We start from the raw sequence: 9804 nt of genomic DNA on the forward strand, positions 1-9804 counted from the left end.
CTTTATTGATTACTAGGTTACTTTTTAGTGTGTGCTGAAAATGTTGTTCCATTTGTTTCACGTACAACAGTTTTTGTTGTGTATTTTGACTTTGCGATTATACAAGTGAAACTGTATTCATGTGTCATTACTATAACAGGTGATATTAGTACGACAATGCCATCTTTGTAAACCACATTTTTATGATAAGCATTAAAGGAATAAACAAATGATCCTGGAGATAGTAATTATATTGTTCAACGCTTGATTCTCTTCAACAGTTTTTCGTCGTTCGTAATATCTATTCCACTGTCCACTAATGTTTGTCACTTTGCATTTAACGAGGTTAAACTTAACCAACAGTGAGAACAATGTAGATATTAATAAAATCCTCCATTTGAAAGGCATATTCAAAATTAGAAACTGTACATCAAAGGGAAATAAAAAGCAAACTGGAATATTTCTATAAGTCCTGGTTCCTTAGTCAGTGAAACACCAATTTGACTGATTCCTTCTCAAAGGTTTACATGGAAGTAGCATAATTGTACAAATAATATAGAAAGTTGTTAAGCTTCCAAACGACAAATTCAGCCCTCATTATCTGGAGCTCAATTAAATTGGGTTCTCTTCAATGTTACTGCAGCAGTGTCCACGTCAGGTTACACTGACCTTGTAGGTTTGATTTTTAGAAAGAAACCATGTTCGACAGATTTTGTTAGCAAATATCAGGTCCAACAGAGGATTCATCCTTGCTGTTGGGAGCTAGAAGGTGTTTTTTCAATGTTGTCCCTTCATTATTGACAATTCTTTTCTCTTCTTTTTTACCCCACAAAACTAGGTAAAGACCAACCGTAATCAAAAGCCCTCCAAGTATCCTGCATTTAAAAGTTCACTAGTTTGAGATGGACTACATATTGAAGTCGAGAAACTATTTTGTTGTATTAAAGTAACTGAACTTTACACACTATATCGGTTACTTTGAAAAAATTGTTTTGTGACTTTATTTTAATTGTGGGTAAAATTCAGTTACACTAGTGTGACAGCAGTTAGCCTTTTGACTTTACTGTTATAGCGGGTAAAGTTCTACTAATCAACAATCATGAGCAAGTGTTAAATTTTTTAATCTCAGATTTCTTGACTTACCCTCCAGAGTACAACTGATCACCAAGAATTACAAAAGCCATGACAGCAACTAATACTGTTTGCACAGGCTGGAATGTGGCAACATAAACTGGTCCTCCTTTCTGAATGCACCAAGTCTGGAGAGAAATGACTATTCCAGAAGAGATAATACCCTAAATCCAATCCAATATTATTAGCCATTCATGGTAACTAAGATTATGTGAAACGGGGGGGGGGGGGAGGATTAAATCTTGGGTTTTTATTATAAGGGTCTTACAGCATATAAAATCAGAAGAATTTCCTCTCCAGACTGGATCTTCCAACGTGTTAGATCCCTTTCTGTAAAAGCTGCTATAGCTAGGAACTGGATTAATCCAAAGAAGAATGTAAATGAGGTAAGTGATAGCTTGGCTGGGTACTTCTTCAACATAGGGGCCTGCATAATTTACCAAGTTCCATTAGACACTAATTAGATTAAATAACAAATTCTCAGCCATGTGGAGAATGCTTGACCTTACTAACAGTAATTGCAGTTTTGGTTTCATTATATACGTGGACAGTTTGAAGAATTTTTGTACAACCAACGTAATTTAACTTCTTGTAGCAGGCTATGTTGCTTGAACTAATCAAAAATGCATTATTTTTGGAGGATCAAACAAGCATCCGACAACATTTTTAAAGAGTCCTACTATCTAAGCAACATAGATAGCAAGTTGCAACTCTTATTTTACATGCAACTAGATCTACTTGTAATTATCTTTTTAGGCGATATGATACACAAAAGTTAAAACACTTTTAATGGTTAGCAATCATTAGGGATACCTGAAGAACCATCCAACCAGCCCATGATAAGCATTGAGCAAGCAAATAAACACAACCCCATGTCCAATTCAGCATGGCCTCCTGAGAAGCAGCCATTTCTTCTTCAGAAAAACTGCTTCCTCTTAACAGAGGAGGGCCCTTGTAAAGAGTAATAACTGTGGCTCCTCCAACACTTGCTATGGTTCCCAGAATTTTAGCCATTCCATCTCTCCTCATAAAATGAACTCTTTCTAGCCTGAGCGCATACAAAAATGTACTTTAGTCTAAATACTTTGATACAAAAATTAATGAAGGCATGTAAATGACTCATTTTGATGGAATCTAAGGGCGTGGCCTAGTTGTTATTGAAGTTAGTTGAGAACCATAAGGTCTCAGGTACAAATATAGTCATTTCTTTCATCTGTCTTAGCAAACAAAGTTATCTAGCACATTTTGTTGGTGTGAGGTGTTATCTAGTACCTATTATTGGTGTGAGGTGGAAGATATCCCGTAAAATTATTCAAGGTGTGCGAAAGCTACTCAGACACCACGGTTATCAACAAAAATAAAATGAGTCATTTTTATGAGCTCTTGCATACCTTAGAATAGAAGACATGATAAAAGTAATAGCAGGAACTGAGTTTTGCATTGCTGAAGCAAAGGTTGGGGATGCATAATACAACCCTAAGATATAAAATCCCTGGTTTGCTGTGATTCTGAGAAAGCAAAAAATTTCAATGATTAGCAAAATACATTTCAAAAAATGATCTACTAACTTACCTTCATCGACAGTGTAAAAGAATTTTTATTGTTCAAGTAGTTGACATGTTGTAGCTGGTTACATTATTTCTTAAGTTACTAAACTTGCTTTTTTTTGAACGTTTACATGTAGTTATCTTCTGATTGACCTTAATAGTATAAAAAATCTCTACATTGTTAGTATATATAGTCTATTCAAAAGAAGAAAAAAATAGGAAGTGGATAACTCCTTTTTGTTACTTGCTTACCCTATTAATGCAAGGAAGAAAAATTGAACCAATAGAGAGAATGTGAGTGGTGGTCTTTCCTTCCTGTATAAATCATAACACAAGTACATAAGAGGTCATAAATCAAGAAAAAATAGAAAAAAAGGCAAAATAATTGAGTTTTTTATTTTTAGAAATTAAAGACTCACTTTTCCAAGAAATAAGCAAAGGGTCCTAACAAAACCAATGCAATAATATTTCTATAAACTGGATACACAATTTTGCTGACACCAATATTAAGTGCAAGTCTTGAAACTATATGAAATCCTGCAAAGCATAATTGCAAAACAAGCAATGCTATAAGAAGTTTCACTTTTCCAGAAATGCCACTTTTTGGTTCCATATCTTTTGATATTTCTTTCTATTTTTCTTTTTACCCTTTAGATCCTCAAGTACTACAAGTACTAACAATTGTCCCATATATATACAAAAAGTGAAAGACGCCAATTTGAAAAATAAATAAATAAGTGTATTAAATTAATGAATAATTGAGGAAGAAAAAAGAACAGCCTCACTGGCATATGCAAAGTGATCATTTAGACATATTATTATGAGATTCTGAATAATTTTTTTAATTGTATCTCTTAATGTATAATGTGCATTTGTTGATATTGTTGCTCTATGCTTTGCATGCAAATCTGTCCATTGTGAGATTTCTTTTTATCTAAATGTCATATGATTGGTTGACTCAGACTTTTTTGGACTTTGTTAGGGAGACAAAGTGGGAGTTATGCATGTTGGTTTGGTAGTTAAAAGTATAAGATAAAGAAACCTACACCCTATTTTTGTGACCTTTCTTAAATTTTGGCAGCTATTAATTTAGGTAGTATTATGGAATGGATGTCTTTTTTCTATGTGGGCCCACTAGTTTTTCCTCTTCTTTCTAGCATTTTTCTGTCTATAAATTGTCTGTTTTTGGCATTGAAAACATACATAGATACGAAATTTCTCCTCTGTTCTCCTTTCTTTTCTCTTACTCTCTTCTCTAATTCTGTTAAGTTAATATATTTTATAACACGTTATCAGCATGAAGTTTTAATTTTCTCCAGATATATTAACTTCTATATTAGGTATATCTACTGAAAAATTTAAATTTTAGTTATCTTTATTCTTTCTAAATTAATTTCTATCTCAGTTTTTATCATGTCAAATTTATCAAAACTTGAGTTTGTGGCACTTGACATTTCTGGAAAAAATTATTTATCATGGATTCTTGATGCTAAATTCACCTTGACGCTAAAGGTCTTGGTAATACTATTAAACAAGATAATAAAGCATCAAGTCAAGATAAAGCAAAGGTCATGATTTTTCTCTGTCATCATATTCATGAAGGATTAAAAACTGAATATTTAACTGTGAAAGACCCCCCTTGAATTATGAACTAATTTGAAGGATCGATATCACCACCTAAAATTTACGGTGTTACCAAAAGCCCGATATGAGTGGATACATCTTCGATTTCAAGATTTTAAAACTGTGACAGAATATAATTCTGCTATCCACAAGGTAAGTTTCATGTTCAAATTATGTGGAGATATTATCACTGATGATGACTTACTTGAGAAAACTCTTTCCACTTTTCACGCTTCAAATGTGTTGCTATAACAACAATATCGTGAAAAAGGATTTAAGAAGTATTTTGAATTAATTACATACCTACTTGTGGTTGAGCAAAATGATGTAGCAAGTCCATCATTACATCCCTGAAGCGAATGTTGTAGCAACAAATAATCAGTCTGAATCAAGACAATCGTGGTCGTGGACGTGGGCGAGGACGTGAAAGAGGACGAAACAACTATCGTCATCATGATGAAAATAAATATGAGACTAATAAAGTTTCTCAAAATAATCCTTCCAAAGGTAAATTTAATATTTGTCACCGGTAGGGTATGAAGGGTCATTGGGCAAGTGAATATCGTACGCCTGACCATTTTGTGAAACTTTATCAAGCCTCTCTCAAAAGAAGAAATAATAATGTGGAGGCGCACTTGAATTTTCAAAATGATGATAATGAAGCAACCCCTCAAATAAACATGAGATATTGAGGCAAATCTTTCTTATAAAGATGATGATTTTAGAGATCTACCAAATATTACTCATTTGTGAGCTGAAGACTTTATGAATATTGATTGAAGAATTGATCATCTAACTGGGGATAAAAATAGTTGTTTTTATTATGTTTGATATTATGTTGTCCTTCATAAAATGTTTCTTAAGACAGTACAGTTTCTTAAAGTTTCTTATGTTATTAGATTTTCACGTTCTTATCATGTATTTTTTGTTTATGAAGAATATGGAAATTTCTCAGTCATCAGTTGGATCCAAAATCAATTATGATGATATGTGTCTTATTGATAGTGCCACAACACATACTATTTTAAGAGATAAAAAATATTTCTCTTATTTAATTATGAAAGAAGCTAAAATTAATACAATATCTGGTAGTACAAGATTAATTGAAGGATTTGAAAAAGCTAAAGTTGCACTTATCGGAGGAACAAATTTAACAATTAATGAAGCATTATATTGTAGTCAGTCTCAAAGAAACTTATTAAGCTTCAAATACATTCGTCAAAATGGTTATCATATTGAGACTACAGATGAAAATAATGAATATCTTTACATTACTACAATGATGTCGGGCAAAAAATTTATACTTGAAAAATTATCCGCTCTTTCATCCGTCTTATACTTCACAAGTATTAGCATGATTGAAATGCATGTCATAGTAAACCAAATGTTTACTAACTCAAATGATTTTATTATTTGGCATGACCGATTGGGTCATCCTGGTTCTAATATGATGCGCAAAATAATTGAGAGTTCACATGGACACTCCTTGAACAACCAAAAGATTCTTCAATTTAAAGAATTCTCTTTTGCTGCATGTTCTCAAGCCAAATTGATTACTAGACCATCACTAATCAAAGTGGGCATATCTCCAACATTTCTGGAACGTATACAGGGTGATATATATGGGCCCATTCACCCATCATGTGGACCATTCAAATATTAAATAATTTTAATAGATGTATCTACAAGATGGTCACATGTATGTTTATTATCAACTTGTAATATGGCATTTGCTAGATTACTTGCTCAAATAATCAAGTTAAGAGCATAATTTTCAGATTATACAATAAATACAATTCGTCTGGATAATGCTGGCGAGCTCATATCTCAAGCATTTAATGATTATTGTTTGTCCACTGGATAATAGTTGAGCATCCGGTTCCTTATGTCCATACTCAAAATGGTCTAGCGGAATCATTAATTAAACGTCTCCAATTAATTGCTAGACCAATGCTTATGAGAACAAAACTTCCTATTTCATTATGGGGTCATGCTATTTTGCATGCAACAAGTCTTGTGCGGATCAGACCCACAAGTTATTATAAAGTCTCCCCATTACAATTGGCTTTTGGTCAGGAGCTGAACATTTTCCATCTAAGAATATTTGGGTATGCAGTATATGTTCCGATTGCTCCACCACAACGCACAAAGATGGGACCCCAAAGAAGATTGGGGATATATGTTGGGTATGAATCTCCTTCTATCATAAAATATTTGGAACCTATGAGTAGAGATTTATTCATCGCAAGATTTGCTGATTGTCATTTTAATGAATCAGTATACCCAGCATTAGCGGAGAAAATAAGCAGCTGAAAAGGGAAATCAATTGGAATGCATTATCACTATCTCATCTAGATCCTCGTACAAATAAATGTGAACTAAAAGTTCAAAAGATAATTCATTTGCAAAATATTGCAAATCAACTGCCAGAAGCATTCACTGACCTATCAAGAGTTTCTAAATCTCATATCCAGTTGTTAATGCTCTAATTCGAGTTGATGTCCCAGTAGGATAATTAATTAATGCAAATTAGTCTAAACCACATTTAAAACATGGTAGACTGATCGGTTCCAAAGATAAAAATTCTCGAAAAAGAAAATGAGCAAACAATCAAAATGATCATGATATGACAGAACCTTCTCAAGAAGAGCGAGAAGATATAACAATTGATAAAACCTTGGAAGAGGTTAAGGTGCCTGAAAATGATAAAGAAATTTTAATAAATTATGTCTCATCCGGAAAAATATGGAATCGAAATAATGTAATTGTCGACAATCATTTTGCTTATAATGTTGCTATTGAAATAATGCAACAAAATGAGGATCTTGAACCAAAATTTGTCGATGAATGTAGACAGAAGAATCAAATTGAATTAGCTTCGCTTGAAAAACGTGAAATTTTTGGACCGATAGTCAGAACACCTGAAGGTATAAAATTAGTGGGGTACAAATGGGTCTTTGTGCGAAAAAGAAATGAGAAAAATGAAGTCGTAAGATATAAAGTACGACTTGTGGCACAATTTTTTTTGCAAAGACCCGGCATTGATTATATAGAAACATATTCTCTTGTGGTGGATGCAATCACTTTCAAATATCTTATAAATCTGGCAGTTCATAAAAACTTAGCATATATATCTGATGGATATTGTTATAGCCTATTTATATGATTCTCTGGATAACGATATTTTTATGAAAATTTCTGAAGGATTTAAAATGCCTGAAATATATAAAGATTTTCGGAAAACTTGTTCAATAAAACTGCAAAAAAATTTATATGGGATGAAACAATCAGGGCGAATGTGGTACAATCGTCTTAGCGAATATTTACTAAAAGAATGATATAAAAATGATTCAATTTGCCCTTGTGTCTTTATGAAAAGGTCTAGATCTGAATTTGTCATAATAGCAGTATATGTTGATGATTTGAATATTAACGGAACTTTTGAAAAACTATCAAAGGTAGTAAAATGTCTGAAAAAAGAATTCGAAATGAAAGACCTCGGAAAGATATTTTTTTGTCTTGATCTACAAATTGAACATTTTGTAAATGAGATATTTGTCCATCAATCAACATATACAGAAAATATTTTAAGAAGATTTTACATGGATAAAGCACACTCACTGAGTACCCCAATGATTGTGAGATCTCTTGATATTAATAAAGATCTATTTCGACCTAATGAAAATGATAAAGAGCTTGTTGGTGCTGAAATATCATACCTTAGTACAGTTGGTGCATTAATGTATTTTGCCAACAATTCTAGACCAGATATAGCTTTCTCAATAAACTTGTTCCCCAACGCGAAGATACTGGAATGAAATTAAACATATATTCAGATACCTCCGAGTGACCATAGATATGGAATTATTTTACTCAAATGAATCCACGTCAGAATTGATTGGTTATACAGATGCATGATATTTGTTCGATCCCCATAAAGGTCGATCGCAGATGGGCTATTTATTTACGTGTAGTGGTACAGCTATATCATGGCGTTCAACAAAGCAAACTATGGTTGCCACTTCTTCAAATCATGCAGAGATAATAGCCATTCATGTAGCAAGTCGAGAATGTGTTTGGTTAAGATCAATAACTCAACACATTCAAGAAACATGTGGCCTTTCTTTGACAAAAGACGCTCCAACAATATTGTATGAAGACAATGCTGCATGTATAGCCCAATTAAAGGGAGGATACATCAAATGAGACAGAACAAAACATATTTCACCAAAATTCTTTTTCACTCATGATCTTCAAAAGAAGGGTGAAATAGATGTCCAACAAATTCGTTCAAGTGACAATTTGGCAGATATGTTCACCAAAGCATTGTCAACTTCAACCTTTGAGAAAATGAAATACAAAATTGGAATGCGTCGTCTTCGAGATATTAAGTGGTGTTTTCATCAGGGGGAGCAAAATACGCGTTGTACTCTTTTTTCCTTAGCCAAAGTTTTGTCCCATTGGGTTTTCTCTGGTAAGGTTTTTAATGAGGCAGCACTCAAGGCGTATTACCAGATGTGTGTACTCTTTTTCCTTCACTAGGCTTTTTCCCACTGGATTTTTCCTAGTAAGGTTTTAACGAGGCACAACATCCATGGATGTTCAGAATAACTATGTATATTATTTTTGTAAAGTTTTTATTGATACACATTTCACGTGGACATCCAAGGGGGAGTGTTAAAAAGCAAGATGGACAATGAATTGGATGTCCACTTGCAAGTGTTGTGTGGGGCCCACTTAAAGTGGGCAATTTGCCCACTATTGTTTCTTCCTTTGTAACTTTTTCTATCTATAAATAGCTTGTGTTTTTGGCATTGAAAGATGCACACAGATATATATACAAGGCAAATTCCTCTTTTCTCTTTTCCGTTCTTCCTTTCATACACTATCTTTCTGTCTAATTAATTATTAAGTTAGTGTGTTTTATAACACAAGATTAAAAGAAAAGAAAAGGAATCTAAGATCCCATGTGGTTCTTCATTTGGTTAATTTTTTGATGATAAAATATCCAACTTTGCAATATACTACCACTAGTTTGTTTTGACACTGATAATTGACGTCCACAATATCATTTGGCAATCAGTATCAGTACACTATTAATCAATTTAAGAAATCTAATGAAACCAAAATAAACTTTGCAACCGCAAAGACCTTTGATAGATAGAATCTTTTCACAAGCAATCAACCAAAATCATACTTTGTCCTTGGAGAATCTCCAGTCAGTAGACAAAACCCATGTTATCTTTATTATTGATTTTTCAGATTAGGTAGGTTTTATTAAGAGATTCCAAGATTAGAAAAAAGAATATTCTTACCAAAAAATAAAATAAAATCTGGGACAGTTAACCAAGATGGTTCATGAATGAGAATATTACACAAAAAGTACATACGTTTTTCACCGATCACCAAGTGACTGTAAATCTCATTGTTCCCCAAACATACATCTCTTACGGCTGCTCATAAATCTATTTTTAGGTATCAACTTGATAAAATGTTCTTTTGTGGATGCTCTGCAAAGTGAAAA

General features: G+C 33.0%; 1 protein-coding gene across 1 annotated transcript; it reads right to left on the reverse strand.

Moving 5' to 3' along the window:
* Positions 1-694: 694 nt before the first annotated feature.
* On the reverse strand, positions 695-3270 carry LOC129896603 (WAT1-related protein At3g18200). The gene is made up of 7 exons (XM_055972542.1): positions 3077-3270; positions 2910-2972; positions 2502-2618; positions 1924-2158; positions 1379-1537; positions 1123-1274; positions 695-854 (listed from the first exon to the last, which is right to left on the reverse strand). Exons 1-7 carry the CDS (start codon positions 3268-3270, stop codon positions 695-697), a joined length of 1080 nt encoding a protein of 359 aa, XP_055828517.1.
* Positions 3271-9804: the final 6534 nt, after the last annotated feature.

This window comes from Solanum dulcamara, chromosome 7 (genome assembly GCF_947179165.1).
Source record: "Solanum dulcamara chromosome 7, daSolDulc1.2, whole genome shotgun sequence".
Lineage (NCBI taxonomy): Eukaryota > Viridiplantae > Streptophyta > Magnoliopsida > Solanales > Solanaceae > Solanum > Solanum dulcamara.

Coding starts and splice junctions, on each gene's coding strand:
- LOC129896603 (XM_055972542.1), bottom strand. CDS start 3,270: ATGGAACCAAAAAGTGGCATTTCTGGAAAAGTGAAACTTCTTATAGCA. Junction 2,159..2,501: donor ATCATGTCTTCTATTCTAAG/GTATGCAAGAGC, acceptor GTATGCGCTCAG/GCTAGAAAGAGTTCATTTTA. Junction 855..1,122: donor GATCAGTTGTACTCTGGAGG/GTAAGTCAAGAA, acceptor TTTTAAATGCAG/GATACTTGGAGGGCTTTTGA.